General features: G+C 36.6%; 1 protein-coding gene across 6 annotated transcripts in view; it reads left to right on the top strand.

Moving 5' to 3' along the window:
• The window catches only part of PTPRZ1 (protein tyrosine phosphatase receptor type Z1), a 133,218-nt gene that overhangs the window by 78,642 nt on the left and 30,276 nt on the right, over window positions 1-24,300 (top strand). For 4 of the 6 annotated variants that reach the window (XM_081958405.1, XM_081958407.1, XM_081958404.1 and 1 more), the window contains exons 4-12: window positions 404-555; window positions 1,644-1,739; window positions 1,999-2,065; window positions 4,417-4,574; window positions 5,449-5,599; window positions 7,459-7,643; window positions 13,435-13,561; window positions 17,337-17,380; window positions 19,581-22,800. In XM_081958405.1, the coding sequence (XP_081814531.1) occupies window positions 404-555; window positions 1,644-1,739; window positions 1,999-2,065; window positions 4,417-4,574; window positions 5,449-5,599; window positions 7,459-7,643; window positions 13,435-13,561; window positions 17,337-17,380; window positions 19,581-22,800 (4,200 nt within the window). The remainder of the gene's footprint in view (window positions 1-403; window positions 556-1,643; window positions 1,740-1,998; window positions 2,066-4,416; window positions 4,575-5,448; window positions 5,600-7,458; window positions 7,644-13,434; window positions 13,562-17,336; window positions 17,381-19,580; window positions 22,801-24,300) is intronic. The other 2 variants (XM_081958409.1, XM_081958408.1) reach the window with 1 other exon arrangement.

Raw genomic sequence — 24,300 nt, forward strand, 5'->3', positions numbered from 1 at the left:
TCTAAAGTTCTTAGAAATGATTACTTTAAACATTCAAGCAGTGTCACAGTGAGAGTAGAAAATAATATTTCTTAACAGTAAAATTAACTCTTTCTATATTGGAGTCTACATATATTTCCATAATTCCTATCCATAAGGTCTAAATTATACTTACTAGGTTAAATTCAAACCATATTCTGAGTTGAGCTATATGAACATTATTATAATTAATAATAAGCCTAATTTAACTCAAATCCTGTTGATTTCAGTGGGGAAAATATAGTTAACCTATTTTAAATTTTACTCATGGTGTGATATAATTTGATTTGATAATCTTAAAATTAATGCTGATAAATTTGAGGTGCAAGCCACTTTTTTCTTCTTAAATATAATGAATAATAGTTATTTTTTGTTTTTTCCCCAGTGGAAATCAAGCTGAAAAATGAATACTTTGTGATTGGAGGAGGATCAGAAGCAATATTTAAAGCAAGCAGGATAACATTTCACTGGGGAAAATGTAATATATCTCATGATGGATCTGAACATAGTATAGATGGACAAAAATATCCCCTTGAGGTAATTGATTTAATAACATTATAAATATCAATATATTTGTGCACATTCATTTGCCTAGACATGATTAAATAGCTATAAATGGCATTAATAAATTTACCTTTGATATGATAACCTCAATTTGTTTCAAAGAATCTAGCTAGTTTGCCATGTGTGCTAGTTACTAATTGTGGACCCAGTTTTTGAGGTGCTGCTTGTAGTCTTTCAAGGTGCACAGATTAATTTTCATTCCAATGGTTGAATCCTTCTTGTGCCTTAATGTTTTCTTCAATCCCCTTTTCGGATTTGTTGTACGCTCTTACCAGAGAGCTGTAGCTACTCAGACAAATAGGCATGTATTAAGGGTACTAAGCAAAAGGGGGGCACCAGAGACATTTTTTCTCTATTTGACATGACTTTTACCCTTTCACTGCCACATTCAGCTTTAGTTTCCAACACTTATTGAGTCTTAATTTAAGTTAAGAAGTGGCAGGGCTGAAGAGCACTATTGTTAGGCTGTGCTTAGGTTAGCCTTAATCCAGCTCCACCTGCAACCTATTATGGTCCTATTTTTGACAGCTTTTCGCTTTCAGACTTTTATTATTATAATTTTAGTAGAATTGGAATTTCATACCATTTTGGTATTTTATGGGCTGCCCTGTCACTTTCTTTGTTATTTTTTTTTACTGCTGATAAATTTAGAACAATCAGAATAATCGAGAGTTAGCCTCTTTTGAAATCCAGCACAATATCAGCTGTACAACAGAGCATGGCTTTGGAATCATTTAAAATATTGCTAATGTCCTGTGCCACCCAATAACTTTGATATGTATTCCATTATTAATGGAAAAGTAATCATTAACTAAATAACTATATAATAATAATAAAATTAATTTATAATTTAATTTAATATCCATATTAAATTATATTTAATTATATTTAATATCCATATTGAATTATTATATTCTTATATTGACTGAAACCAAGTGATATGTAACTGAGCATATCAGTGCTTTAATTTTCTAAAGTTCCTGGTATACCAGAACTAATTAATGTCCCTTGCATATTCATTTCATGGTTCTATTAACTTTTTTAACTGTATTATATTATAGATGCAAATCCACTGTTATGATTCAAATGAGTTTTCAGATATCGACAAAGCAATTGAAGGAAATGGGAAATTAAGAACTTTATCAATTTTATTTGAGGTAATAGTTTTTAATGATTAATGGTTCTTCAACTTTGAAATGTAATTGTTTCCATTTTGAGGGTAAAAGTTATGGGTATTGTTATTGTTAATTATTTTTGCATAAGAAGAATTAGCTTTATTTTTTAAAAAAGTTTGGGCATTAATGTGTATCTGTGTTAAATATTAAAAGAAATATAATATTTATTATTTATTAGCTGTCAAACTAACAATATCTTGCATGATTTCTTATTGAAAAAAATCCAATCTTTCTTCAACAGGTTGGTCTGGAAGATAATATAGATTATAATTCAATTATTGAAGGAGTGGCCAGCGTTAGTCGGTTTGGTGAGTCTGTGATAAAATATGAGAAATTATATGAAGTTATCAATTTTAAGATTCTAAGTCTGGTAATATATGAATTTATGGAATCTGGGTACATGGCAAACATTTATTCAAATCCTATAGTTGAAGATATATAAATGGTAGGGTTTTGCATACCATCCAATAGGCACTTTGCGTGTCAATGGAAATTGAGCTGAACATGCTTAGATGGCATGCCAAATGTTCAAAAGAACATGGCTCTAATGCTGTGCAATGCATGTCTCCAAAGGATTTTAATCAGCCCTGCTCCCCTATTATCGCAGCCATAGTATTCAATATCATTTTATGTGAATAAAGATACTGTTTTCTTTAAAAATAACTTTACATATCATGACAAAATATGGACCTTCCTTATAAAGGCCAGGTAGCACACTAGTGCAGGATTGAAACTCAATATTCAGGTTGGAATTTATTAGGGACTGGAATCCAACAATCTAACAGTTATGAATTATAGTGATTAAAAACAACAACAAAATACAACAAAATGAGAAGTTAATGGCAAACCATTTCCATAAGATATGTGAGATCACCTGGAGTCAGGTTCATCTCAAAGGAAATTTTATTTTAGTGCACTTTTGTGGCTCCCTCATACCCTAGTCAATATAAGTAAATTAAGGAAAAAAAAAAAGGTCAAAGTGTTTCATTAGCATTTAAGTCAGGAATAATGTAAATTGCACCAAACAAGCTGTAATGGCCTCCTTTATATTTGGTTTAAATATTATGGATTAGAATAATCTGTATTAAGAGAGTGGCTATATACCAAATTGTTGAGAGATCTGGGTTTTGAAATAAAACACAGAGCAAATATAACACATTGCTCTCAGTAAGATATCATCATGGCCAGGGGCAGGCTTCAAAAATTTCAGCAACAGGTTCTCTGCCTGGTTGCTGGGTGGGAGGCCCTTCTGGAACTTCTGGGAGGCCCATTTTTCCCCTCCCTGAGCCTCCACGTGGGCCTTGCATTTACCTCACATCCAAAATGGGCCATGTGGAGACTCCTGGGAGGGGCGGTGAAGGTTGGGTGGGGCCAGCTCTGGGTGGGATTTGGAGTTTCTCTGAAGTGGCCATAACTTTAGCTACTGGTTCTCATGAACCTGTGCGAATCCACAGCAGCCCACCCCTGAGCATGGCATGTTCAGCAACCCCAGTGAAAAACAGATTTAAGGCATCGAAACCCTGCTGTACCACCTCACACTTCCTGAAATGGGTCTGCCAAGCATTTCCATGGCAGAGAGATCTCCGCTTCTGTGTTCTGTTTGGCAAGAGGCATGAAGCCGTGGGGAAGGGAACTGCATCCCTTTTTCTACCAAAAGGAAACTGTGCCACCATGGTGGAAAATGTGTGGCAGCAATGGACACTTCCTGTAGTTCACAAGATAGATGACAGAGCTGGTGAATTGTAGTCACTTCTATTGTTTATAAGAGATCCATTGGAGACAATCACAGGCTCAGGTAGTTTAGTGGAATCTGAAAATATCAGATTCCCAGCATGACAATTTAAAGGAGGCTTATCATTAAATATATACATACATTCATTTTAAAAGTTATTATTTGGATTAAAGGGGAAAAAATCATGTAATCTAGCATTGCATTTTTAGCATAAGCTAATGAGTTTCTTCAAGAAGCTCATTACCATAGCATTAAAGAAGCAAACCTTCACTTCTAATTTTTCCCTTCAACTGGTACCGTAATCTAATAGGGTTTTTTTCCCTTTATTTCTGATACTAAAACTGCAGCTATTCAGGTATAGCAGGAAAATATCAGCAGGAACAGAGAGATTCCAGGGTGTAGGAGAAGCAAAACTGGGGAACCAAGCTTGAAAAGAGACTTGGCTGGATGAGTGGATTACTGAACATTTTAGTCCATGGCTAGTGGCCCCTGATTAACAATCTATCATACATGAATTTATATAATAGGGATGCTTTAATTTGATTTCCTTTCCCAGACTTAAAGCACTAATTTTGCCCCTTAACCCTTCCATTTCTCCTCGTTGGAAAAATTAGGTACCTTCATGGTAGACTTGGGAAATTTTAAAAGATGTTAAGCGAGCCTTATATCGTTGCAAAGTTTAAGGCAGCCTTTATTCCCCAAATTTTAAGCCTGGCATTCTATTGCTCTGTGAGATATAAATTGTGTGTTGGGGACAATGCAAAGTACAGGTTTCCTTATTTGTATTGATTTCAAATAATCCTGAAGACAATTCAGTCTTGAATTCTAACCTAGACAGATCCATGCCTTCATCTAGCTTCCCCCATTTCTACATCATGCAATTTGGATTTTAAAATATCATCATGGGAACTTCTTTATATTTTGCAGGGAAGAAAAATGAACTGGAACCTTTCATTTTGTTGAATCTTTTGCCAAATTCAACAGACAAATATTACACTTACAATGGATCTTTGTCAACTCCTCCATGCTCAGAAACAGTTGAATGGATTGTGTTCAAAGACACTGTTAACATTTCAGAAAACCAGGTGATTTATATGCATGTCTGTATGAAAGAGTTGATCCTAATGGTAAAGAAAAATGATATGCAGCCAGCATCAGTCAATAAATCTACCTGATTAGAGTGAAACAAGGACAGAGTTTCCTCAAAAAATAAACAGTTGTGGTATCTATATCTACACCAGCTTTAGGAAAAGGATGTTCTTTTCTGAACCAACAAAATATATTTGCTTGTTGGTGATTAGAGTATTATCTGTACCTAGAAACTGACTTTGTGATAGTATGGACTATATCTATAATAATGTTGACCAATAACAAATATTTTGTTAAGGCTCAGAATGAACTTCAAACTTTACAGTGTGCTACCTTATGTCTTCTCTTTCTCTTTTCCTATCAAATACCACCTTTTATTTCTATTGTGGTTTAAATGCCATTTTGATGTACATCTGAATTATTTTATTGACAAAAAGAATGACAAAATGAGGTTCTGAGTATGTTTCTTTTAAACAATTGCTTGGGGATTAAAATGAAATGGGGAGGGGGCATCAAAGTGAAAATCCCTGCACAATACATTGGAGTTTCTTTAGAACTATAGTTACAAAAGAAGAGAAAAAAGTCAATTGGAATGGAAGGTATGGAAAGAGTTTAATAATAAAGTCAGCAACCTTGATATACTTGTCTAGAAAGATTCAAATTTTTATTCTTTTAAATGTTTATCTGAACAGTTTATGAACTCTCTAGTTCTAAACAACTTTATTCTGTTGAACAAAAAGATTATATAGGAAGAACCGGGCAATGTAACATTTAGAGTAGTACATGTTTCTCCATCATCGGAATGTGGCTTTTCAAAAACGTATTCCTTACTAAATTACTTCTGTGTTTCCATTTCTTGTCTTATTCCAGCTGTCAGTGTTTTGTGATGTTCTAACTATGCAGCAATCTGGTTATGTGATGCTAATGGACTATCTACAAAATAATTTTAGAGATCAACAGCATAAATTTTCTGGCCAAGTATTCTCATCATACACTGGGCAGGAAGAAATTCATGAAGCAGGTACTTGTTTGTTAGAATTGTGGGCTTAAGCATAATTTTTGCCATAGTGAATTGCTCCTAAGGATAACAATAAGAGAGCCTTATTCAACTGTCCAGATGCAGAGAATTTTAAGGCAATTATCTCTTGTGCTAATTAGCTGTGGGGCACTAAGCAAGGAGCAAAAAATAAATGGGTAAATAAATTCAACCTTGCCAAAACTTGAAAATTTGTCCAGCGTGATCAGCTGTCATGAAATTGAGCTTTTGAAGCTATATCAACATAGTCCTGAGGATGCGCACATAAGTACATGCCTTTACATCAGGCCAGTACCTTCTAGATACCTTGGGACTGTTGGCACATCTGGAGAACACCAAATTAGATAAGGCTGCTCATATTACCTTCACCTTGGTTAAGTGAGCTATTACTTGCAACAGAAACAACTCCCGTTCCCAGCAAAAAGTGTGGATGTAAGATAAGTACCATCCATTTGTGGTAATGGGATCCTGCAAATGCAACAATTTTGTATTTCTATCCTGAGATCTAAACAAGTATATAAGCTGTGGTAGTTGATGATACCATCACACACATTTATCACATGATTCACCCCACATAGATTCCATGTTTTGTTGTTTTAGTATAATCCAACCACACTGTGAATGAGCTTAGTTAGCCAAAGGCCAAAAGGCAATTAATACAACTGAGTGAAGGATTTTTTGCCCAGAGGGCAAATCAAGGCTCAGAGTATTTACTCAGTCTAACAAAGGAATATGTAATAAAATCAGGCAAATGATCATTAATACATTATCTGTTTGTTTTATTCTAAAAGAAGCTCTAAATGGGTCACACATTAAATAAGAATGTGTTATTAAACTTCAGTTTGATAAAATGGGAAAATACCAATTTAAAATTTATTTTATTATGCAGGTTTAATGTTGGAAACCTATATTGAGTAGTGAGTGCCCTCTTGTGTTCAAAAGATAAATTCTGAAATAATGTTAGAGAAAAACACATTTAAAAACTTAAGTGAAATCGATTTAATGAAAATTGATTGGGCAATGGTGACATCTCAATAAATGAGTTAAGGCTTTTTATCTGAACTTAGGCCAATTTATATTTTAAGGTAGCTGCATTGAACTAGTTTAAATCTAATTAAAGACAGTTCAGCTTTTCTGGCCTGTGGGAAATCATTGATTTTTACCACAATACCACAGAACGTGTTTTCATTGCACCCAAATTATCCAAGCATTCTCAGCAATTCTATACTTAATTGGATGTACAAGGACCACTGTTGTTTGTTTGAAAACCAAAAACCTTCTCATAGTCTGAGATGATACATCATTCAAGTTCTTCCATCTTAAAATGAGAAGAGATTTCCAGATTAAATCTCCAAGCTTAAAAAAAATGTGAGGAGAATTGTATATATTTGAAACAGAGATGATCATAACAGTTATTCATTTCAATTCCTTGGTTATTTTTATCATTCTAGTTCTTGCAAATATATCACAGAAATAGTACATGTTTTATTTATCCCATCGTATTTATTGAATTCCCATTTTTAAAAGACATAAATTTAACAAGTTAACATATGCTTCTAAAATGTTTATATAATAACTCATAATATACAAAGACATATATTACAGTATGAAGACTAAAAAATGAGGCTAGAGTAATAGCTCTAGTGAGAATTATGGAGTATGGTACTCAAGTCTTTTAGGGAGGAGGACTATATATTGCTTAATTAAAAAGTATATTTATTTTAATTGGTGAAAGCCATAAATGTGAATTTTCTCTCTGTAAGTCTATCTTCTAGTTGTTGTTTTATAATACATACCTTTAGTTGCTATAACTTGTAAATCACCTTTTCTTTCTTTTTTTTAAGTTTGCAGCTTAGAACCAGAAAATGTTCAAGCTGATCCAAAGAACTATACCAGTCTCCTTGTTACTTGGGAAAGGCCACGAGTTGTATATGACACAATGATAGAAAAATTTGCTGTTTTTTACCAACAGTTGGAAGGAGAAGACCAGACAAAGCATGAATTTCTAACAGATGGTTATCAGGACTTGGTAAATGACAATTTAAAAGGTTTTCTATAGAGCTGGGAATCAAAATGTAAGGGATTGCACATATATAGTGGATTAGATAAATTTGGATATAAAGTGCTTCAGCAGGATAATTGTTATGACAGCTTTTGCTTACCAAGTTGATTTTACCTCATGCCTCATGCCTAAAGCCATTCCCATTCATTACAAGCATTCCCTTACCAAGACGCTTCATGGATTGTGTAAATATTATTATTTTAAAAAACCCTTACCACAGAAATAATTGGCACCAGGACTCTGTTGGTGAAATTGTTCTGATAAGAAGGCTAATATATCATCCCCACAGGCACATAGTAATCTGCCTATCTATTAGAATCTGCAGATGAGTTACTAGTGGAGTTTCCCAGGCTTATGCTACTCGTGAAGATCAGCCTTCCATCCATGGATATGGACTTAGAAATGAACCAGGAATATAGGGTCATCATGGCAGCCAAGATTATCTCTAGCCTAACTCACAGTGGGGATTATGTATTAGATCTGGTTTTTAATTCAGGTCTATGGCAACATAATTTGGAATAGAGGGGTGTCACTTTTAATGCCATGACATGGATACATCTCTCCCTATTTGTCTTGGAGTAATGTGTGACTGCTCTACTGCAGGAAGATAGGACCTAGTTGAATAAACTACCCCAGCAATTCATGGATTCTTATTGGGTTTCAGAGGGAACTTGGTCTTGTCTTGGGACTCTGATACATGGTTCCACTAGGGTCTTAGATGCTTAGAATGATGATGATTGAAGTCTCCATGCTGTTTATCTGGATTATCTACTTTTCAGACAGATTTTAGACATGAGCCTCTGGGTCTTCTTGGTTTCCTGGACATGTTGAGGCAGGAATCAGGCTCAAGCTTCATGTGCTGGTGGGTCCTATAACCTGCCCCAGGTCCCTACCCGACCTGCTCCACCCTCTTGAGGCACTCCTACACACCTCACCTCAGACTCCGTCCATTGAACAAGTCAAAGATCACTCAACTCAAAGATCACTTAACAACCATAACCAGGAGTATTGGGATTGCAGTTATTAAGCAAAATAGTTATATGGTGTATCATTTAATGATCACTTCACTCAACAACCAAGATTTTGGTCTCAGTTATGTTCGTAAGCAAAGAACTACCTGAACAGGCATTTTGACAGTGTCTGGACACTGTGAGAGTCCTCTTTAACTCTGATATCAACAGAGTTCATATATTGCTTGGAGCTCTTTCTGCACTCACGGTTCATTGCATGCACATTTCTTGACCCACAGTACTTACTCATAGGCATCCTTGGTTTAGTTCCCTTCTGTTTTGATTAATAAAATCTGCTCTGCATGGGCTTGCTCTTAAGAACATTTAGAAGCTGCAGTGATCCAGGTTGTGGCATTAAGAGCAGCTTGAAAGCCACTGATTCATGAGCTGAACTAGCTCCCAGTAAGCTTCTGAGTGCAAATCCAAATGGTGGTTGTTGCTATAAGAGCAAAGTTCTTTCTGGAATACCCTTTTTATTGTTTCTGCTAAACCTACCAAATGGAACAGGTTGTCCCACTCCAAGTGTCATCTATTAAGCATACATACTTTCTCTGTTCCAGCACCTGTGGAATAGCAACTCCCCCACCTGCAAGATTCTTAACCGTTGGTGTTTTGTAAAGCCTCAAAACAGTGATGGTGAACCTCTGGCACGCGTGCCACAGGTAGCACGCGGAGCCATTTCTCAGGGCACGCGAGGCGCTGCCCTGTTAGCTGGCCAGCACGCATGCGCGCCCTGGCCAGCTGAGTTCACCCTTTTTTAAAGGCATTTTCTGCCCTCTCCCAGCACCAGTGGCTTTATAGGAGCCTGGGGAGGGCGAAAAGAGCCTCCCCACACCCCCGGAGGCCCTCATGAGCTTCCCTGAAGCCTCCGGAGCGCAAAAACCAGCCCTATGGGCAAACCAGAAGTTCGGGAATGGACTTCCTGTTTGCTCGGAGGGTCGTTTTGACTGCTCCCAAGGCTTCAGGGAAGCCTCCTGAAGGTCCCTGAAGCCTTCGGAGCGCTTAAAATGACCCTCCGAGCAAACCGGAAGTGACTTCCAGCCCTATGGGCAAACCAGAAGTTCGGGAATGGACTTCCTGTTTGCTCGGAGGGTCGTTTTAACTGCTTCGGAGGCTTCAGGGAGGCCTCCTGAAGGTCTCTGAAGCCTCCAGAGGGCTTCCAGGGGGGGCGAGGGAGACTGTTTTCACCCTCCCCATGCTCCTAGAAAGCCTCTGGAGCCTGGGGAGGGCTTAAAAAGCATGCAAAAATGGGGGGGGGGTCATGCCTGTAGTGCGCACATGCGCACTGGGGGGTCACACATTGCATTATGGGTGTGGCACACCTGCACATGACCCCCCTGCGCTCCCCCCACTTATGGCACACAAGCCAAAAAAGGTTCACCATCACTGCCTTAAAAGATTTGACTTTTCCCACAAGCATGAACCTTGTTGATTATTTGCTTATAGACTGTTGGTTTCAAGATTGATGGGATTGATTTGGACCTCCAATACATTGCATATCAATTGTTATTGTAGATGTTTTTAATTATTCTATTGGCTGTTCCTTTTTCTTTATTACTTTTAGCCTGTCAGAATCATTGCTGCAGGTTGGCAGCCACAGTTCCTGTATAAATAAATACATAAATCTCTTACAATAAAGATATTATCAGAAGCACAAGAAAATCTGCAAATAATTACTCATCTGAAACAACTTATTATCACAAATGATGACAAAATCAGTGTTGTGCAGTTCACCCATCATTTAAGCCAATAATATTCAAATTCATGTTGATTACTTGCCTTAATGGACATTCAGTGCAGCTTTTAACTCCAAATGTTTTTATGCTTACTCCCATTTTTATGTTAAATGTCCTTGTGAATGGCATCCAAAATATCATCTGATTATGTTATAAATGATTTTTGCAATGTTATGAAATAAATGCTCTGTGAATCAGCTGCATATAATCATATACTAATGCAAAACCCCTAGGGCTTAGCTAAAAATACTATCCTCCATCTCAAAATAAATAAACTTCAAAAAGTTTTAAAAGTCTGCATGAGGCAAATTCCAAATTATTCTTCTTCTCCATCTACGCTTTAAAAACTCTCTGGATTCTCTATAACACAATGGAGTGGGACATAGGCATAACTGGAGAATAGACTCACTCCAAATCTTAGGTAAGTTAGCTTAAGGGATCTTAAGAAAAAGGAAGTTTTGCTGCCCACTTTTCTCTACCAGTCCATCTTGCAGATTGCCTTGGAGGTCATTTTCAGAGATGCTTTTTAAAAGCTGGGAAACCTACAGCAGACAGGTGAGAATAAGAAAGTCACAATCATCTGTATCTTTACTACAATTTGCAAGATGAAAAGTTGGTGCTTTTTGTAGCCTTTACCAATAGTATTAGTGGTATGCTGAGTCCACATTTTTTTATTTTATTTTAACAACCCTGTAATCCCTTGGGGTAGAGTTGGGGCAACTGAATGAAGCTGAACATTTACTAGCCGGATACCCTTCATGATGCCTATGCAGAGTTTGCAGCAGATGTTTTCACTTCATGCCCAGAGAGAGAAATGTCTTCTGCTACCTAGGATCAAACTAACAGCCTCACAATTGTGACAGGAGAGCTCCATCTCTAGGCCACTGTGTCACTCATTCTGAGTCCACATATGTTAATATGAATACTGTCTATATCTAAATTGATTGCAATGATGTTAAATAAGCTATTCAGATGAAGTACAGATAGTCCTTAATTTGAAAGTATTAATCTGAAGTTACAATAGCACTAAAAATGTGACTTACAGCCAATCCTCCCATTCACCCTGATTGCAGCATCCCCATGGCCTTGTCAAAATTCAAACACTTGGAAACTGGCATGTATTTATGACACTTGCCACATCAGAGGGTCATGTGGTCACTATTTGCAACTTTCCCAGCCAGTTTCCAACTAGAAAAGTCAATGGGGGAAGCCAGATTCACTTAATGACTGCATGATTCATTTAACAAATGCAGTTATTTGCTTCACTTCTTTGCTTAACAATGGAAATTCTACCCCCAGTTATAATCATAAGTCGAGGAATTCTGGTACAACTGAACTTAAATGTATTTAAGTTTGCAGCCATCATTAATGATCCATGAGGAACATAAACAAAAATATTTTCCCTTGAATATTGTCAGAAAAAATCACAGTTGCAATAATATATACTGAATATATAATACATATTCATAGATTTACATATTCGTAGATTTTCACAGGTGTAGGTATGTTGGTCTTGTTGTATTCGGGTCTTTTCCCGTGTAAGATTGAGATTGTCTTGGCAATGTTTCGGCGAGGTCCCACTCACCATCTTCAGGCTGGTGTTTTCGGCTTCGTGCTTGTGCGAGTAAAGCGTGGTCAGAGCTTCCTTCTCTCTATAAATCTTGGTGGCAGTGAGGGTGGAGTGCTGGCTTTGTTGCTGTACGTGGGTTGATTGGCTGTGTAGCTGCATCCTGATCGGTAGATGGAGTTGATGTTTGTAGATTGGTCGGCTGTTTCGTATCATCCTGTGTGGCTGAGGTGCTGGCTGTGTGTCTGTTGTTCTTTTGTGTTGTAACTTATGCAAAATTACACACTCTCACAAATGTATTAATCTCCAATGGATTCCAAAGAAAAACAATTACCAACCTAATCCAAAAGGAGACCCCCCCCCCAAGAACCAAGACACAGAATAGGACAATGGCATCGCCCTCCTCCCTTACATCCAAGGCACCACAGATAAAATCAGCAAAATTCTCCACAAGCACAATATCAAGACAGCCTTCAGCACTGGCCAAAAAATAGCCAACATCTTAAGAAACCCCAAAGACAAAATCCAGCTAAAAAACCAAGGAGTCTACGAAATACCATGCAAAATCTGCCCTGCCACGTACATTGGACAAACGAACAGGAGAATAAATGCATGCATTGCAGAACACAAGAACGCAGTCAGAAAAAAAGAAAAAACTCCCTCCCTTTTCCAGCACCTTAAAGCAATAGGACATAAAATTGATTTTGAAGGAACCAAATTAATCTCCAAAACTGAACACTTCAAGAAGAGAATAATTATGGAACCCATCAAAATAGAAAAATACCCCCACAACATGAATAAACGTGATGATACCTCCACCTGCCAGACATCTGGAAACCAGCCCTAGTCAACAAACGAGCCCCACCCACCACCCAGGTCGTTACAACACAAAAGAACAACATATATATATATATATATATATATATATATATATATATATATATATATATATATATATATATATATATATATATATATATATATATATATATATATATATATATATATATATATATATATATATATATATATATATATATATATATATATATATATATATATATATATTTGTATACAACATACAAATATGTTGTATTTGTACTGATAAATAAATAAATAAAGGGAGACTAGTAACACAATTTGTTTGTAACACAAATACATACATACATACATACATACATACATACATACATATATATATATATATATATATATATATATATATATATATATATATATATAAATTAATTTTCAGCTGTTTTCTTCGTAGCTATGGATGAGCAGAAGTGTTAGAATGATTAAAATTGTATATTTATTTTGACATTAAGTTAATTTGAAAGCCTTTTCTTATCAGTGGAATTTTCTGTGACTAAAGAAATATAATATATAACTTTATATGAAATACAGAAAGTAATAAATATGGTTTTGAATTGAAATCATTTCAGGGAGCAATTCTGAATAACCTGCTGCCCAATACGAGTTATATTCTTCAGATAGTTGCTGTTTGTGCTAACGGTCTGTATGGAAAGTACAGTGATCAAGTTATTGTTGACATGCCTTTAGATGACCCAGGTAAGTTTACAAAGGTAAATTTTACTTTAAAATCCACAATGGTCTTTTATTTGCAAACCAGCACAAAACACAATGCAATGGCATTTCTATACCAGTGTTCTTCACCTTAAATATCTCGTTTTCTGAGATATTTCAAAGATTCCTTTGAAATGTTAGAACCAGATTTATTGTTTTACGATAAATATAATATCTGAGGGTCTACAGTAAGCTTTATTATGAGCTGGTACATAACATATGCCTATGATTACTTTTAAAAATAATAAATTAAATCTAGATTCAGATTCCTACTCAACATAATTCCAACTGGAGAAAAAATAATAAGTGTCTGTGATTAAAAGAATGTATAAAACATGTGTAATTTTTATTTATTAAGGAAAGGCCTGATGGCATAGGACACAGTAATTAACAAATTCTGTTCTTATGATTCTGAAATTCCATTGCATGTTGCTTTTCTAAATGAGATCAGTGGTGATGGAATTCCCTTGCTTCTTAATGTTGAATTGCTGAAATCAGAAGACTAACAATTAATTGCACTTATTTCAAAACTTTATTTTCACTCTTGAAAGACATAATATGACTCACTTGTTTCACCTGTTTCCCATTGAAATGAATATGATCCAATTTTGCAGCTAGTATCCATTGTATTGTCACTAATTTCTTTAAAATGTTCAGCTTTCATGTAAAACAATAGTGCTATTGCACATTTGCTGGAAGGACTGAATTTCTGTGAAATATTCTTTTAGCAAATACACCATGATGACTCAGAACCATAAATATGGTTGTATTTAACAAAACTTTTTTCCAGCAGAACAAATTATCCCTTTTTTTTCATAGATGCTCTTCTTACAGACCTTTCTGTTTTAAATCTAGTTCAGAAGGGTTGGTGAACTTTCAGGATTCAACAAGGGAACAAACATCCATTCATGAAAGACTGAATTTGCTCCCTTGCTTGTTGTAAAGTTTTGTTGTTGTTTTTAAAGAATATATTTCCAAACAGCTTTAAGTTGATAGTTTTTTACTCTCTTTTTTCAATCAGAGTAGTATGAATGAATAAGATTAATGAATGAATGAATTAGTAAGATTACATTTATTTGTTATTCCCTTTATCAACAAAGAACTCATAAACCTATCCAACATTTGTTTTCTTCCAGGCAAGGAAGTGTGACATTAGGAAACTTCTTTGTTATAGAAAACTGGAGAAACTATTTTGTCCTAGGCAGACTTATTGTGATGAACTTGAAAAAGCTTATGTTGCATTTCAGAGTCTTTCTTCTTGTCCCCTTTTGTGTCTTCTCAAATGAGACACATCCTGATTTTTCAGCCTGGTTTCTGGTTTATGCAAATAAAGTTCACTTGCATTTATTTCTTCATCAGTATTCAAGGGAGACCTGGCTCTTCATCGTGAAGTGTTTTGTTGGTAATACAAGAATATGTAAAACTTTATCAGTGAGTGCTTTTAAAAAAGAAGAGAAGCAGCATTTGTTTATTTAAAGCATAAAGTTTTTGGCTGGAAGCCACCCAGTGAATTTTTTATATTTTATAATTTTATATAATTAAATAAAAGTGTAGGATCTGAAAATATGTACTTTTAAAAAGAGGAATAGAAAGGGAAAAGGTGAATACGTTCAGGCTTCACTTTTCCATGGTTATAATGTTTCCCGGAAAATATCCTCCCCGGATAATAAGCCCTCCGCAAAATTATTGCAATACAGAAGCTCCTGCTCCCCCAAAATAAGGCCAAGTGCTTATTTGAGGGGGTCAAAAGAAAATAAGACCCTGTCTTATTTTCGGGGAAACACAATAGTTTGCAAAAGCAATATCTGTAAGAGAGTGCTGTAATTGTAACTAATGGATGAAATAGAAAAATATTTAAACCACATCTGTGTGTGTGTGTGTGTGTAATCTTTAAGTATTGAGAAGCCAGGGAATATCATCATTATTTTATCCATTAGCTTCTTAGTCTTCAGAACATAACAGGTAAGACCATTTTTCCTAAACATCTAATAAAATTCTGCATCTCGTTTTGTTTTGTTAAAAAAACCTGTTGTATTCCATGCTATTTTTTCCTAAATGCATTTTTTTTTTTGTACACTTATGTATTTAAGTACGCTGTTTAAACACCTCTGGTGCATGTTCTACACCAGAAAAGTAGGGTGCATTATTTTTTTTAATGGAACTTCCAATTATGCCCAAACTATTCCAATTATTCTTAAATTATTAGTTATGGGGTACAGATCACACAGGCTTGGGCCAGATCACACAGGCTTGCAAGAGGTAATTGTTAAATTCCCTGAAATTTTGGGAATTGGTTGAATCTGAGCCCTAATGACTGGCTTGCCAATCAACTTTTGGGTTAGCCGTACAACGATAGCAACAGAGTTGCCAAAGTTGAGTTTTAAATATTTACCAGCAAATCAACGGTTGTAACTTTGTCAAACTCCCTTTTAGCTTTTGATTTGCAAAAAATAGCATATGCCTACATAGATTTATTTTTTCCTCAGATCAAATAAAAAAACTATTTTATGCTATTTGCTATATGCTATTTTTGGCAAATCAAAAGCTAAAAGGGAGTTTGACAAAGTTACAACCGTTGATTTGCTGGTAAACGTTTAAAACTCAACTTTGGGAACTCTGTTGCTATCGTTGTACTGCTAACCCAAAAGTTGATATGGTTGTTGAGTAGCCTAAGATAAAAATATTGAATTTATTTAAATATATTTAAATTCTGCCCTGCTTTAGAATGAGGTTTATGATATAATACAATAATAAAAAGCTAAAAGATAAATAATTACTGATAATGAAAAATTGCAGATGTATTAAGATGATATTTGTCTTGGTTTACTAGCAGTCAGTTCCCAATGTTTATTTTATGCTGCCATACCACACCCAACCATATAAGTTATTAAAGGATTACAATCAGTAATAACATAACCTTGTAATAAATGAAAATGTCTGAGTAACTTCTTAGACTAATTCTAACATTCCTATGGAATGGGCTGTACAGATGGACATGTTCAATAGATTCAAGTTTAAGAAAGTCACAAGGGTGCATTTATTTTCTTGCTTCCTTAATAAACAGACTAAGATATAATGTGGGAATTCATGACTGGGAATTTGACATTTTTTGTTTGGAAAAACATAATCACAAATGTAATATTTTGGAAGATGGTGAGGATATTATTTGTGCTACACGTTATCAATTTTAAATATATTATTTACTTATTGTAAATTTATAATATTTGATCCCAACTTTAAATATTCATCAAAATACTAAAACAGAAAATATTAAAACAGAAAATAATTCAGAGAAGGTATTATCATGAATAAAATATGGGACAAGTATATTCCAAAGCATAGTATGGCCAGTTCTAAATTTAAGACACACAAAATGCAACTCTGGTACTATATGAATCAAAAAATAGATAGATACCTAAATTGCATTTTCCACAGTCACATATAATTTGGTCCTTGGTCATAGAAGTTCCAAAATTAAATTAAATTAAATATTAGTTTTTTTAATCTTCCCTATACATTTGTATCCTAGAATAGATTGAGTTTTCTAAATAATTATTTATGCTCCTTCGATCATGCAATATCAGTACTTTATAATATTTCTGCTATATATCATACTACATGTCAGAAATAATTGTGCTGGAAATCAGAGTACAGAAATTATTCAGAAATTCCATTAAAACTTTTTTTAAAAAATTGTAACATGATTTATTGTCTATGAATTTGAAATTTTAGTTTAAACATTCATATTTTTCTTTTGTAGAAATTGAACTGTTTCCTGAATTGACTGAAACAGAAGATTATGAGGTATGGTTATTACATTATCTTGCAAGAGATTATGCTCCTGCGATTAGAAAATAAAAGTATTGCATTTAATAGACTATTCAGTGTGAATATTTTGACATTTGAAGTAAAATATTTAGCTGTCACAAAGTCAGTCTAAAGCATTCTAAATAATATGGCAAGTTATATTAAAGCATGAAAAATGATTACAGGGCTGCAGTTCGATAACATGTGTAAAGGTAGATCCTTTGAACTAACAGCACATACCGTATTTTTCAGAATATAAGATGCACTTTTTCCCCTAAAAGTGGCTGAAAATTTGGGTGCAACTTATACTCCAGATGTAGCCCCGCCCACCCACCAGCCCCTACCCTTCGGCCTCCATGCCTTCTCTTCCTGGCTGCAGAGATTGCCACCGACAATGGCTTGTGTTTTTTGGCTGTGCGCATTGCGTTTTCAGCCTCCAAATGCTTGATGCGCAGTGCCCAAAATGGCTGCCTTGTCTTACCCCTTCCCTACTTTGCCTGCTTTAGTCACTGGAGCTCCCTCCAAAGATCAGCTGTGCTTTTGAAGCTGTTTTTCAGCCCAAACACAAGCTAAGCAATCTTCCATGCTTTGCCTACTTTTCTAATTGCTGCTCCCTCCGACAATCAGCTGTGCTTTAGAAGCACAGCCCCCACCATCCCCAACCTCAAAACCAGCGAGCGAACTAATGTGCTGAAGCTGACCAGGCTAAGGACTAGCCAGATGAATATCTGGTAGGCAGAATTTTCCCCGCTATTTTCCTCTCCAAAAACTAAGGTGTGTCTTATACTCTGGTGCATCTTATACTCCTAATAATATGGCATATCTCATTAGACACTTGTAAGACATGGCTGTTGATTGGTGAACCTATGCCACGAGTGCCACAGGTGGCACACAGAGCCATATTTGCCAGTACGGCAGCCCTTGGCAGCCCTCAGCTTCAGCACGCATGCATGTGGCGGCCATCTGATTTTCGGTCTTCCAGCATTTAACCCTCCCCAGGCTTCAGGAAAGCTTCTGGAGCCTAGAGAGGGCAAAAATCAGGCCCAACGGGCCAACCAGAAGTTCAGAAATGAGCTTCCGGTTGGCCCATTGGGGCCTCTTTTTAGCCCTCCCCAGGCTCCAAAGGCTTTCTTGAAGCCTAGGGAGAGTGAAAATGGCCTCCCTCGACCCCCCGAGGCCTCCGGAAGGCCCCAAGAGGCCGTTTTTGCCTTACCCAGGCTTCAGGAAATACCCCCCTGTGGGGGTCGCTCGCACATGTGCAGTAGGGGGGCTGCTCGCACATGTGCAGATGGGGGGGTCACTCACGCAGGTGGGCAGGCTGATGCGCATAATAGCGTGCATGCACACAGTTTTCTCACATCTTTAGAAAAAGGTTAGCCACCACTGGGCTATATGATTCATACCAATTTACATCAACGAACAGATACTAAAGCATCTTCTCAAAAATATATATTATACATAATGCAGAAAAAAGCCATACTCCAAAATAGGTTTTGCCATGTGTTCTTTTAAATACGTTTCCCAGTCATGCTGTACTTCATACTGTTTGAGCAGATGAAATTTTGAATGTTATGATATACTGTACATTTTGTATCAATAACTATTATCAAGAGAGATGGGAAATAATCATACATAGAGCTTATCATTGGATGGGAATCAAATCTAATTCATGACATCAAATGATTTTCTGGTTCATTACCATGTGTATTTCTTAATAGCGATTATGTATATCACTGAAAACATTTTGTATGTTTGCAAAATTCTGGAATATTGCTAATTCCAAAAACAACTTGGATGCTACTTTTGGTAGTCTTTTTCTAAAGGATAATCCAGAGAGAGGCCACATCGCAGTACTTTATCACAGGGGTCCCCAACCCCAGGCCGCAGTCCAGTACCAGCCCATTTCAGAACTGGATTGTTGAAGCGGCAGGTGAGTGTGGGCGCAGCTCCATTTATGTGAGCAGCAGGTGCATGTGCCCACCACTCACACAAATTGAGTCATTCACATGTGTGCACATGCCCACCACTTCCATGTAACCATTCCCTCTCCCACCCACCCCCCGCCAGTCCGCAAAGCCAGGGGATCACTGCTCTGCTACTATAAGCTACAGAAATACGTGTCTTTATAATATCTTAGTTCATTTGTTCAGGCATTATTTAAGAAGACATTAACTATATTTTACACACGTTTTTAAAGGAGGAAGATGAAATGGAAGATGAAAGGACAGGGTTGGATGAAGACGCTACTGTAATTGCCAGTAGAGATAGTGCAACAAACCAAATCCAAAAAAGCAAGTTCCAGTTTACCACACCTAGCTACAGTCAGGAAAGAATGAAAACAAAATTCAATGAAGATGGAATACAGAGATATTTGACAGAAGAGAAACACTTACACGATAGTTCCAAAACAACTTTTGATCAAACTTTTCCACCTTTCACTGAAGGACTAAAGGAGGAAGAGGATAACCCCATGGAATTTCAAGCAGCAACAGCAATTGTTCCTCCTGCAAGCAGCTCCACCAAAGGTAATGAGGAAGAGTATGCACACACTTTTTCTGGCAATGAAACAACCAGAGAATCTGCTGCTGATAGTAATGAAGATGATATAGAGGTATCTGCTTTTAAGCCTGACCTAGAAACTGATGACTCTTGGGGTTCCATTCCTATCACCTCTGCTACCCGATTAGTTAATATGGAGACATCTCAGGAAAATACGTTTAGTTCTGGAAGTCCAGACACAACCACACAGGATGATCTTTCTCAAAACTATGTCAAAATTCTATCAGATGGCATGTTACCCTCAAAAGCAGAAGAATCTGCCCCCAAAATATCTGCAATCAATGAAAATGAGTGGTATCCTAATAGCACAGATAGTACTGCTGTTGCATTGGATAGCAAGGATCTTTCTAACGTTAATTCCCCTATTCCTACAACAGCACTTTATCCTAATGATCCCGAGGGGCCACAAGATACTTCAGTTGCAGTTACAGTATTGCTAAATTCTTCTACCTTTGCGCTCTCCTCTTCTGAGTTATCATCTTACTCTGTCTCATCAAATTCTGAAGAACATGGCTCTGTTTCTTCTGGAAGTGAGGTACTCTCTCAGACAACTCAAGCAGTTTATAATGGTGAGATACCACTTCAACCTTCCTACAGTAGTGAAGTGTTTCCTCTAGTCACCCCTTTATTGTCTGACATTCAGTTGCTCAACATTTCCCCTGAAGCATCAAGTAGTGATGTGACCTTGCATGCTACACCTGTATTTCCCAGTGTTGGTGTGTCATTTGAATCCACCTTGTCTTCCTATGATGATGTACCTCTGCTTCCATTTTCCTCTGCTTCCTCCAGTAGTAAAATGTTTCACCATTTATATATGGTTTCTCAAACATTTCCACAAGTTGCTCCAGCTATTGAAAATGATAAAGGGTCCCTGCATGTTTCTTTGACATTGGAGGAGGGTGGCACATTAACCAAATCACGCCTCACTCAGTTTTCTGATGTGACATCATATCAGATGGTCCATGCTACTTCAGAGACATTGGGATTTGGCCGTGATAGAACTCACTTGTTACCTCAAGTGGAGCCACCCAGCAATGATTTCAATGGGCATGAAGTGTCTACAATGTCTGAATCTGTTTATGCTTTATCTGGTAGTGTGGGTTCTCCTCAAACTGTTGCTGCTTCTTATTACACGTCTGAATTTGTGCATGAGCCTGTTGGCACATTTCATCAGGGTCCGTTGTTTAACAGCTATAGCAATATGCCGGTGCCTAAGCCTTCTTCTGCAGTCTCGCAAGCTGATACTTTTCTGCGGCCTCCATGTTTTCTTTCTAGTGAAACGGATTGCTCTGAAGCTCATTCTGGTAGTGAGTCCCTTTTGCCTGACACAGATATTTGGTCGGTACTGAAAGCTTCTTCGCATGTTTCTTCCAGTGAAGTAATGTGCAGCACACCTGTATTCACAGGTGAGGTTGAGATGACTCCCCAAAATGGTGTAATGCATGGATATGACAAAGGACTGCCAATTTCTGCTTTCGGTGAAATGGCTTCTCACACTGAAAATGAAATGACTGAACCTCCTCTATCCATTTCTAATTATGAGATTCCTAAGCAGGATCCACGTCCTCAAGAAAGCCTCATTACTGTCTCTAGTGCAAAGGGAATCCTGCCAGGATCTATTGCTTTTCCTGCTACTAAGGTGTTTGATTATTATGTTAGTAAGCGCTTGGAAAATGTTCCTATTCGGTCTTTGCATGTTGCAACTCCGGCCTTTGATGACACTTTGCTTAAGCCTATGCTTAGTGCAAGCTCACAGCAAGCTTCCTCTACCCCTGCTTCTAGCAAAACACTGCCTTCTCCCAGCCAGCAGTACTTTTACTGGGCTTCAGCTACCCTAAATAATATTTCATTGCTGCAAACCTCCTTTCAATCCTCCAATGATGATACAGTGCGTAAAACATCTGTCCCTGGTGATCCAGTACTGGTTGAAAATGTTACAAATGGTCATAGTAGTAGTTCTGTTTTTAGCCAAATATTGTCTCAAATGGCCACAAATGCAGCTGAAAATAAAAAACAATTGCATTCTACATCAAAACCATCTGCTGTAAATATATCCCATACTGTTGGTAAGGCTATCAGTTCGCCAGAAAGTTTAACGTTTCCCCATAGAAGTGATGAGTACATCTCTCCCTATTTGCCTAAGAGTGAAGACATACAACAGGTTTCTCCTTCCTTGTATAATAATGGTGTGCCGTATCCACCAACCAATTTTGAAAATAAAAATGCTTTCCCCTTGAATGCAGTGAATACAGTGACTATTCCTATTGGGCCAACTGAAATGTTGCCAAATGCAGCTACCTTTGCTCACAGTTACAATCCTCCAAATGATGGGCCAAAGGCTGAGTCTCTCACTTTATCCTCAAGTGCTAAGATAGTTGATGTGACATTTTCTATGCCTGAAGTAATTTCTGGTTCTATTCAGCATGCCTCTATCAATGCACCAGATACACATAGTTCTCTTACGGCTGATTCTTCCAGCAGTGAAGGCAGCAAAAATTTAAACCCTCTATTAATTCCCACTCAATTGCTCCCCACAACCAGTTCTGATCGTGAACCGTGGTCTTCTCTTGTTGATCATGAATACGATGAGTATGATAGTGGCTTGCCTGTAAGTGGTTGTCACACATGCATTTCCACCAGAGAAACTCAGGAAGAGGTAGATGAGCCAGCTACTGACCTAAACAGTGCGAACAGTCATCAGAACATAATTAGAAAACTATATTTTGAAAGGCCTCAGAAAAAGGAAGCGAAGAAAATCCTAAGTTCTCTGTCAGACCATACGGTTACTGAGGAGACAGATCAACTCAAGCAAGCGTCAGTTCCCGCTATGGCTCCAAACAGGAAGATGAAGAAACACGGTGATCAGGCTTTACTGGATAATTCTGTTCAGATTCTTAGCAACCCATTGCAAAGAACATTAGAATCTAAATCTTGGGCAGTTTTTACCAGTGATGAAGAAAGCGGTTCTGGCCCAGTTACCTCAGATAGCATAAATGAGGAGATGTCAACAGATTTCAGTTTTTTTGGTGTTAATGAACATGACTTGGAAGGGGTAGTTGGAACAGGTAACTCAGAATTAACTCCTGGACTGCAACAGTCATCAATAGAATTCATATCTAGAGCTGTCTCCACAGTCTTCAACATTTCTGAGGCAGGTTAGTCGTGGGTGGGTATTCATGATTTGCATAGCTACAGCAGCCTTCTAATTTGATTTTTAATATCTTTTTAAAGAGAATTCTGTGGATTGTAGGGCAATACTATGAGAAGGCCCATGTTCATTCAGAACAATGTATTCTCTGAATCTAGGAAATGTTCATTAATATGACACTTTTGGGAGATTGTATAAAACATTTTCTTTATGTTCGCTTACATTCTAATATAATACAAAAGAAAAAAATGGGGGGATGGGAAGAAAACAAAGCATCAGTATTAACTTTAGAGCTATGAATTGATTTTATAATATTCAGCTGGAATAGCTGAGGATAAGACAATTCTTGGTAAGGAAAAGTTTCCGATTTCAATTGTTTTGGCATAAAGGCATTGCTATCTGCCCTCACACTAAAACTGAAAGAAGAATTAAATATCTTTCTCTATATCAATATGATTTAATTTAAAATAAACATTAGGGAACTAAAATCAGTTTTTTTATTCACCTGATATTTTATATGTCAAAATTATGGTCTCATATGATACAGATTTAAATTAAATTTGATAAATTGAGTGTAAACTGCACTCTGAAGCTGTACCTGTAGAGGGCAGTATTATATAGCCTTTTATCTTTTGTGTGTAGGAAAGAATTGTGTATTTAAGTTTTTGAGAGTTCAGCCTCACATACAACAATTTGAGCTACTGTGCATGATTATAAGGCTAAAAATTCTGAGGAATGCCTTTTATTTTATTTTTTATTTTTACCTTCACTGAAATGATGTTATGGGTATTCAGCATGATTTTAGATCATTGCATGAAATATTCACCATAGCAAGGATCCAGTAAAATGTATATCCACATGTCACACTGACTGAACAGCTTTCCAATAGTATCATTAATCAGATTATTGACAATTTGTTTAAAGGGTAGAAATGAAATATACAAAGAGAGATTTTAAAAGTTAAGTGAGGACAATACATTTAATTTACTCTAATTAACAATATAGTATGCTGTCTGCATTTCACCCTAAGCAGCAATTAAAGGATATCTTAGAAATGTTGCATGCTATGCTTCATGGGAAGTAACCTTTGATTTTCTACCCCTTCCTGGTATTATAACAGTATTTTCTTCTACTCTGCTTTATTTTTTATTTCAGCAGAGGAGCAGTTAAACATTAATGTTTTCTATGAAGCGGTATTTTGCTAATCAAC

This window comes from Natrix helvetica, assembly GCF_964273705.1.
Source record: "Natrix helvetica genome assembly, chromosome: 6".
NCBI lineage: Eukaryota > Metazoa > Chordata > Lepidosauria > Squamata > Natricidae > Natrix > Natrix helvetica.